A 9,086-nucleotide genomic window follows, 5' to 3' on the forward strand; every position below is an offset into this window, starting at 1 on the left:
CCAAGACAGGTCTGTATCAGCAGTGTAGAAATGACAGTTCAGAAAGAGCTGGTGTCAGAACGTCAGTACTTGATTTCTTTCGGTTAGAGCTCACTGATAGCCTGCAGTGTTGATATTAAAAAACATAACTGGGTAAGTGGAGTAACCCAGCATTTCCCAAACACAGAAGAATTTTCTCTGATGGTGGATCTGATCACACTGGAGCTGGTTTGACAAAGACAAACACTGCAGGTAAGTACTGTAAAAGTACAAAACCAAAGCACACAAAGCTCACATTACTGCAGAAGTCACACAGTTATGTCTCCTCTCCCTCATAGGCACTACTTTTTGCTTTCACTTTTTAGTCCTTTTTCTGCCCCTGGGATAACACATCATGTGTGGATATTAAAAGTACTAAGTACATTGAGCTGGATATTGGACTGGAAGCATACTTGGGGCACATTGATGAACTGTTTAAAGGTGAGCTTGGAAGGCATTAAGGAGAAGTGGGAAGGAGGATGAGAAGCGGGGTATCTTGCTGGTAGGTATCTTAACTCTTCAGTATCTTTTACTGCAGAGAAGGGAAAGAAAGGAGTGAAGCTGAAAATGAAAATGGCAGATTCCAGAGATGAGAGATGAAGAGGTAAATGCTAAGGAATTAGAATGGTGTGATGGGAGAGAAAGCAGGGTGGATTACTGTGAAGAGAGACAGCAAGACATGTTCCAAAGAAAACTGGATGCAGGAGTGTTGTAGTTAAGTTCAGTGGTGTATGGACTTCTGTGGTGTGTCTGGCTGGGCTGGAGGGGAAGAAGCAATGCCCTTGGCTGTACCAGCACACATTCTTACCAGGATGACTGACGGAGTTCACAAACACGAAAAATATGCTCTATCATATGCGTTTTATTGACTGAGAGGGTGGGAAGGGTGTTTGCCCATGCCAACGTGTCCAGAAGGAATCCCTTCCCAACCTCCTAAAGTAAAATCAACCCGAGGAAACAAAGCGTGTCTAAGTGGTGTGAGAAAACCTTCTTTTTACTTACTGCTCAGCTGTCCTGACTTCAGATTTTTACCATTGCTGAAAAGCTCTTTCACCTGCAGTGAATCCTGATGGTGACAATCAGTGATGCATTCCTGTTCCCCGTTCAAGTGTCTGTACCTGCAATCTTTGCATTGAAACTCTGATCAAATAGGCAGAAAGGACTGCCAGCCTGAATCAGCAGCAGATCAAGCTTCCATCTGTCTCTTGCTAAGCTTTCCTTACCCAGGCTGTCTCTGTCACTCTCCTTCCAGAGAAGTGATGCAATTTCATCAGTATAATGAGACCATCTCTGCAGGCAAGCCACAAACACTGGCACAGGGTAAGAGGCATTGTACCTTTTAGGATTTTTCTATGTCAGAAGTGCAGTCCTTTCTTGCAGCATTTCCTCTCACCTTTGCATTATCTTGGGTCTTACTTATATGTAAGTTTTGCTCTTCCAGTCTCTACCAGCAGATAGCTCTGTTCTTTCTTCCTTGGGATGGAAGTAACACTGTCTTACTGGTGAGGAAATGGTGCTTCTGAAGACATTTTTATTAACTCAGATTTATAAACAAAGTAAAAGCCTATTTTAACATTAAAAAAAACCTGGATGTTTTACATGAAACTGGAAGATTGAATGGGAAAGGAAGCAGAAGGGGACAGCATACAGACTGTGGTTTTTCTTATGGGTTTTGGGGAGTTTGTTTTGGTTTGTTTTTTTTTTTTTTAAGAATTCTTCCAGATCCATATAAATGTGAACACTGAAAGGTGCCACTGTCCCTTTATTTTTTTTCTGGAAAAGGTCTGCATTTGATATCCATCCAAGATGGACAAATGGTGAAAAATGAGACAGGTGCCAGGGGCTCATTATTCTGTTGATTGCTGGGCAACAGCAGCAGCTGGTCACAGTAAGCATGATGCTTTGGAACCAAGAATTTTATTGTATGCTTACAGCAAGACATGGGATCTCAAAGGTGATCTAGTGTTCATGGAATTATTTGAGGATGATTAATTTAGAAATGGCTTTGTAGGTCTATATATCAGAGTGCAAGACTGCCATCAGTGTGGTGCTATCCTCACTGTAACATAGACTTTGCCTTCAGTAACTTTGGAAGCTTTTTTTATTGAACTTTCATAGTTCTGGCATAATCACAGACTTGATGAAGACATGTCTAAGCCAGCTAGGAAGTCTGCTGCTTAACCCACTCACAAATCAGCTGGTGAGCAATGGCCTGTTTGGGAGGAAACCAGGGTAAAAAGCTACCATCATCTTGCTTTGAAGATCTGGGCTGTCTCTTGAGACCCTCCACAATTTCCTCCAAGCCAAACCAACGGGCTTCCTCTAGTTCCAGCTTGTTCATACTGATCTGGAAAGAATTCAGAGAATACCAGTTCCTTAAATCAGATTTAAATATGGGCAGCGGTACCTTGCTTGTTCTTGCACCCACAAAGTTCCTATGTTAGAATTCCCAGAGTGCTTTATCCATATCGGGATTAAGTGCTGAAGCCAGTAGAGGAAAGGACACTACTACCCACCAGTGTTTTGTTGTCTTGGTTTCCTTAGGGAATCCACAAATCAGCCCTATTCCATCATGGCACTGGACTGCAAAGTATCAGTGGCTAAGCATGGTAATTAATGTGACAGAATGTGATATTAATGGCAAATATCATATTAATACTAGAGAGTATCTCCTCTGCAAAGTTCAGAGGAAAAACAATCAGGGGTGTTAGGCTGTGAGTTTGTACATGTTCAGAGATCTGTGCAAAATCTGGCATGTTGCAACAGAAGATACCATTATTTTGAAGTTTGTTCCTCACTTCTAGAGAAAGCTGATGGAAAACTGCATTTAGAGAGGATCTGTTGCTCTCCAAACTCGAGTCTGTAGACTGAAAGATACTTTGCTATGTGAGGTGAGTAATGAAATGCCTCAGGGGTACCCAAGTCTGCTCACCTCAGCCTGCTGTGCCCTCACTATAGCGTGACAAGCTATCATTAAGCAGCTACTGGGAAAGGGCCAATGCTGAGAAGCTGAGTACCAGAGTGACTCCACCTCTAGGCCAACCTCTTCTGCCACCTCTCGATGGACTGCCTCCTCGACGTTTTCACCTAAAAGCAACCATAGTCAGGTAAGAACAGCCTGGCCTCAGGGCAGTAAACCATGCAAAGAAAATGTAGGTACAGTTATTTCTGAGGTGTTCCAGCCCTGACTGCTCACACACATGCAAGAGCTCTGGCTGTGCTGACCTGGAAACGCTTGTCAGCAGGATGCTCAATTAAATTTATCAACAATGCTTACCTTCGTTAAGCAGAGACATCAGAGACATTTTTGCTGTGTCTATATACAGTTGGTAGGCAGAACAATGCTGCCTCTGTTCATCATTTCCCTTTTTAAGCCATTTTGTCTCGTGTAACAAGAGGTCTGTAGTTTTTCTTCTGAGCCAGACTGTACTAGACACAAAATGGACTAAAAAAGTATCTGGGGTTCTGATCTGGTGAGTCTTACACATGTATTTACTTACCAACAGGGACTACAGCCATTGATACATACCCATAATTCCCATTCTCTTCAGATAAATACAGCTATTTTGAATTCTGTCTGGATGGGAAGGCTGAGCTATTTAGATCCAATATGTTTTTCCCTGATACCACTTGTGTGTCTGTCCATTCTTCTCTGTGAACATGTATTTGATGTTTGCCCATTCTTCCCCCACACCCTACATGTCCAAGGCCACTGTGCTGGGTCAGAGACCACCTTACCCATATCACAAAAGCCTGACAGAGCAGAATACATTCCCTGGGGAAACGAGGGCTGTCGTGCAAGGAGGCACCGGCTCCCATCAGACACCAGGGTGATAATCACTGGAGACATCTAGCAAATGCATCAAAAAGCAAAGTAAGAAGTTCAGACCAAACAAGTAAGTACAAATTGCTGCTTTTCCTACTGCACTGAGGGTCACTGAATGTACACTAAAGAAAAAATAACCAGCTAGGTGCAAAACTTTTACAGGTTCTCCTCTATGCGACCCAGCAGCATTGGCTTGTCACCACAGAGTCCCTGTGTTGATTACCTGTGCTGTTCATATGCTCACCTGTGGATAGTAAGTTATTCCGCTTGCATGACAGACACGCTTGCTGCCAGCTATGTTTCTTTGAGTGGGCTGCCCAGTTTTGCTGCAGTACTGGTGGGAATCGTGCCACTGGAGAAGGGACTGAGCCTGCGAACACCAAGAAAACAAACACAAATCTTATTTCTGCCTTCTTGAAAAATAGCCCAAGCACCACAAACATTATGAAGCAGGAAAATAAACATGAGCTGTTTCTACTTATGGGTCAGGACAAGCTGATTTTCACGCACAGGTCTTTTCATAGGACTTCCAAATGTAGGGTATCTGCAGATTAATAGCTGATAAGTAAATAGTTTTGAAAGCAGCTCTGAGAGAAGGTCAGAATTGAATTTGTGAAATTCAATTTGCCTAGAAGATTATAAGAAACTAGTGCTGGATAATTGTTAAGCTGAGGACAAACTCGGATTGCTGTAACTGCTGATAATATCAGTATGTTTCACACTGGACATGAAGTAGGTTGATGCTAAATGGCTAATTAGTTCAGATATTTATTTTAAGCCACTTGTCTATTTCTCTTTCCATTGCAGTTTGCTTTTGGGATCACAAATTTGGGAAAATTGTTGTCATTTATAGTGTGTTTGTACCTAGGTCACTGAAAGTGTGCAGTACATACTTCCACAACATGTATTAAATCATAAAACAATATGGGAGACAAGGAGAAAGGTTAATGTTAGAAATCTCAGCTTCTTAAAGTAAGAAGTCCTGTACAATACCGAAGCCAGCAAAGGAGAATCCTTCCTATCCACTACGAAGAGAGCCTTTTGTAAGTTAGTAAATGATCCCTTGAGTTGAGACTCAATGACTGATTTTTCCAAGGCTCCTGTTTAAAAAAAAACAACAACAAAAAAATCTTTGATCTCATAAATCACAGTTATTATCCCAACTTTACGCCCTACATTGTTCCGGTATACAATTTCTGGAAGTTCCTGTGGAAGTGACACCACATCAGTGGTAACATTCCCAAATGTTAAGTGACCTGCCAACAGCCCACCTTTACTAACGCACAGTTCTGTGCCTCTGACCCGCCACTCAAAACAGCTCCCATAGAGACTCAACTGAGTCTACTCTGGCAGTAAATATTCACTCAGCAAGGATTAGAGATGATGCCTAGGCAGCATCTTCATCTTGGTGCATCAAATGTGATGCTGACACAGATGGAAGAGGAGTAATCCCAACCTAAATCCAGGGCAAAGTGTGGTATGTGCTCGTCTGAACAACCGATCAGCACCGACTTCTCTATCCACTGTTCTGTCTCTTTGAATTTCTCCAGGATCCTTTTAATCTCTAAACAGCAGGGGAAAGGGGAAGAAAAATCTGTGATGAAAGTGCATTCATACAACCATTATGCTCTCTCTGGATCTTCAAGGCATATGCAATCTTAGCTCAGAGCAGGGTGCTCATGTGAGAGAGGGAACTAGACACGTGGTCCCGCCTGAATGGAGACCAGAAGTCTGGCTTTCCTCTTAGCTCTTAGAAGTTTTGACCATGTCAAGCTAAAGATGGAAATGCTGTAATGCCTTGGAAGCAGCTGTCCATTCTCTTTCTGTCCTACACTAGCCAGCACCTTTCTCTCACTGAAAATTTCTCCTGTGTTACACCAAATAATCTCTATCAGATAGACCTTGCATTTCCCCTGCCAGCCCTTTCTCTTCAATAGGCATGGTCCCAAATGTTTAAAAATGATCATCACAAAACACATCAGGTATATGTTGGTACTGTATGTGTGTGAAGAGCATGAGCTTGTGTCTGCCTGTCAAGGTTTTAAGTCTGAATAGTCTTTGGTTGTTAACAGAGTGTGCAGGATATTCCTGCACAGCTTGACAGATTTTCAACACCCATATGAAGTGTTGCTTATTGCAAAGGACTCTCTATCATTTCAGTTGTGTGATCCAGGAGGTATTTCCAGACACCTGCTTACCTGCTGCACTGAGCTGTGGTATGAAATATTTTTCCCCAACTTTCTCCAGGAAGGGAGAGAGATTGTGAAAGAGGTAGAAAGTTCCTGCGGTCTGGGCTTGTCTACAAAGGCTGTCATCTTCCTTTAACTCATTTAAGTATCTGAAGTGAGAGAAGAATTGGGAAGATGAATTCAAGATCGTGTTGAGATCACCTTGTTATGCTTAACTGGACATATTTATGTTCCATAGAGCAGGGGGAAGAAATGGACAGAACAGATTTTATGTATGCCATAAGCTTCTAGAGTTTCTGACAGCTGAGTCCACTCACTGGTGGACTGTAGACCTTAGCAAAGGTGCTGTGTGGCAGAAAATACTGCAGTTGTTACTACACAAGCAGCCTCAGGTCTTGGACATCCAAAAAGAACAGTAACCCAGTCTCTTAATCCAAGAAGTCTGCTTTACAGACATGATCATTTATGTGCACAAGACCTTCATCTTCCCTTTTATTCCCCCCAATCTAGATGGCTCCAAGTCTCTGGAAAGCTACTTGAGCACTTCAGATGTGGAATACTCTTCCCATCAGGCTACATGCATTACTGCAGGATACGTTCTATCTGTCACACTGACATGAGAGGTAAAGACCAAGCTGAAGTCTTATGGCCCAGTTGGCTGGGGCCTGAATTAGGAAAAGCAGTCATTGGAAAAAGGGTGTCAGGATGTGCTGCTTTCAGACTGTTTGAAGTAGTATTTAAAGAGTCGAGCAGCATTGCTTCAAGTTTGTCTGTACTTTAAGAGATCTTTTGCTAGGAGAGCAAACAGGCATTTATTAACAGAGCTTCAGCCTCAGAGAACCAGTTCTTATCACTGGTGAACGGAGTGGAGACATTACTAACTGTTATCATTTCCAGAGCTCTCATAGCATTACTACGTCATTGTTCAGCTGTGAAAAGATTTAGGTAGGGCTGCTTGTGACAGTGGATACAAGGGTGCCAAACTCTGGTCTTCTCACTGTACACAAGAACTTACCTCATTTTTCTAACATAGGTAGAGTGTAACCTGCAGATGAGAGAGGAAGCTCTTCTATATGCTGCTTGATAAATTGCAGCCATAACCAACACCTAGAGGTAGCTGTCTCTGCCTAAAAAGAGAAGCATAGAATATAATGCAGAGGCCCTACAAAGTTAAGTTTGATTTAAAGGTGCAAACACCCACTAGCAGAAATCTCCCTCTCACAGAGTCTGCAGAATACTGGCATCTGCTTTCTAAAATTATTGCTTTGGTCTTTACTTCTAGTCACACATCAAATCCAGTTTCAGGCAGTCTTTAAGATTATTAAAAGATACCTCAGTTTGTTTCCATCTGCGACTGTGCACAAGTCTTACAGAAACTGCAGTAAGACTACATTGAACGTTCCCGTCCTAAATTCCTGTATCCATGGGGAAAAGAGGAGTGAAGGTGACTGCTCTGTTGTTTGTTTCCTACACAGTTTGTAATGGCCTCAATCCAACTGAACATCCTATTGCAGTACACAGTAGATCTGTGGGAAAGGCACGGATGCCAGAAGAGAATGAAAGACAAAATATCAGCTGTGGAAGAGAATTCCCCAAGTTAGACAAGAGACAGCAGTTGCAGCTGACTTGGACCATCTCCAGCTATGAATGCTTTTTGTGCCAAACAGTCCTACCACATTTTCAGCTCAGGCAGTCACAGACTGCAGTCTGATCTCAACTTCAGGATGTCAGAAAATAGCCAGAAATGCTACCATCTCTAGCATTCATCTGAAAAAATAAATATGATTCATAATCCTTAATTATTAGGTATATTTCACTTTTCAGCCATAGAACTCGGAGCTCCTTAAGGAGGAAGTTACATTTGCTTTGACTTACAGGCACAAAAGCAGTGCCAAAGAAGAGTCCTGAGAGTCCTTCCTTTCAGTAAAGGTCAGTGATGGCTCCAGAGCCTGAGTGGTGCCTGAGCAGAGGCTCCCATCTGCACATGCAGTTTCTGTAGCAAGCAGCATGGAGGCTGTGCCTTGCAGCTTCTGACATCTTTGCCTCATATCCTTCTTTCCCAATGTCTCAGCTGAGCCTGGTGAGACACGGGAGCCAGGCCTGCTGCAGAAGCTGCTGGGGAGAGCATTGGTATCCCTGCTCAGTGCTGCAGCCACAGCAATGGGAGCTCGGCATGCTGCCAGCAGGCTCAGGCAGACGCATGCGAGGACTGACACCAACACGGAGACCACGTCTGAAACAGTTTTGTGGTGTGATGATTATGTGTCCGTCACTTCTCCACCCCCATGTCTCATAGAGCTTGGCTTGTGAAAATCTGCAGAACAGCAGCAGCCTGTGCTGAATTCAGGAGCTCTGTACTTTGGAATGAACAGCAGAGTGTGACTGGGGCAGGGAAAGAGGAATAGCTTGTACCTGGAATGATGAAATGCAACATGTGCAGGCGTTTAACCCCTTCCTTCCTAGGAACCACAGTGCCAGAGTTTGATTAGGATCATTGGAAACTTGGAGACAGTAAAACTTGATCTTAGGAGGCCAGCCCAAACTCCCATCTTGCCTTTAAGTCTCACCTATGCTGTACAGCTGGCAGGAGGTGGATCTAGGCCTGTCGTTCCCACACGTTTTCCCGACTTACTGTGCTCAGGGGTGCTGTGTCCAGCAGCAGGGATCAGCTAGCTGTGAGAGTCCCGCGTTGACCTCGGTTAGCAGCCCTGCTCCTACAACAAACAGCGGAGCAGCTGGCTCCCCGGGTCTGACTCGCTCTTCCCCCACTGGGGGCGCTGGGAAATGTAGTTCTGCCCAGGCTGCTCGCAAGCCATTGGCAAAGATAGATGGCTGGATTTTGATTAACTTCTGGAGTTAGCGAGGATGCCTGTCAACAAACTCTTCTTATTTTCCACAGCTGCTTCATTCTATCAGGAAACCAGATGCTGTATTTTACCATGCAGAGACAGACATGAGAACAATGCCACTGCAGGAATTTGTGCTGTTCTAGCAGAGTTTGTTCCTGGTAGTTTCTTTCCCTTTTTTCTTCTAAGCTTCTCTGTTTTTTGTAT

At 43.5% G+C, this 9,086-nt stretch overlaps 1 protein-coding gene across 2 annotated transcripts; it reads right to left on the bottom strand.

Moving 5' to 3' along the window:
- Nucleotides 1–2,101: 2,101 nt before the first annotated feature.
- Nucleotides 2,102–8,871, bottom strand: NUDT13 (nudix hydrolase 13). 2 transcript variants are annotated; one of them, XM_062611566.1, is made up of 9 exons: nucleotides 8,651–8,868; nucleotides 7,049–7,150; nucleotides 6,043–6,182; nucleotides 5,301–5,408; nucleotides 4,838–4,944; nucleotides 4,089–4,214; nucleotides 3,757–3,868; nucleotides 2,951–3,105; nucleotides 2,102–2,365 (listed from the first exon to the last, which is right to left on the bottom strand). In XM_062611566.1, exons 2-9 carry the CDS (start codon nucleotides 7,129–7,131, stop codon nucleotides 2,180–2,182), a joined length of 1,017 nt encoding a protein of 338 aa, XP_062467550.1. In that variant the 5' UTR covers nucleotides 7,132–7,150; nucleotides 8,651–8,868; the 3' UTR covers nucleotides 2,102–2,179. The 2 variants fall into 2 exon arrangements, with proteins under 2 accessions (XP_062467550.1, XP_062467551.1); XM_062611567.1 differs by lacking the exon at nucleotides 5,301–5,408 and having other exon boundaries at nucleotides 8,651–8,871.
- Nucleotides 8,872–9,086: the final 215 nt, after the last annotated feature.

Source organism: Pezoporus occidentalis, unplaced genomic scaffold (genome assembly GCF_034315485.1).
Source record: "Pezoporus occidentalis ecotype Australia unplaced genomic scaffold, CSIRO_AGI_Poc_V1 ctg155, whole genome shotgun sequence".
NCBI lineage: Eukaryota > Metazoa > Chordata > Aves > Psittaciformes > Psittacidae > Pezoporus > Pezoporus occidentalis.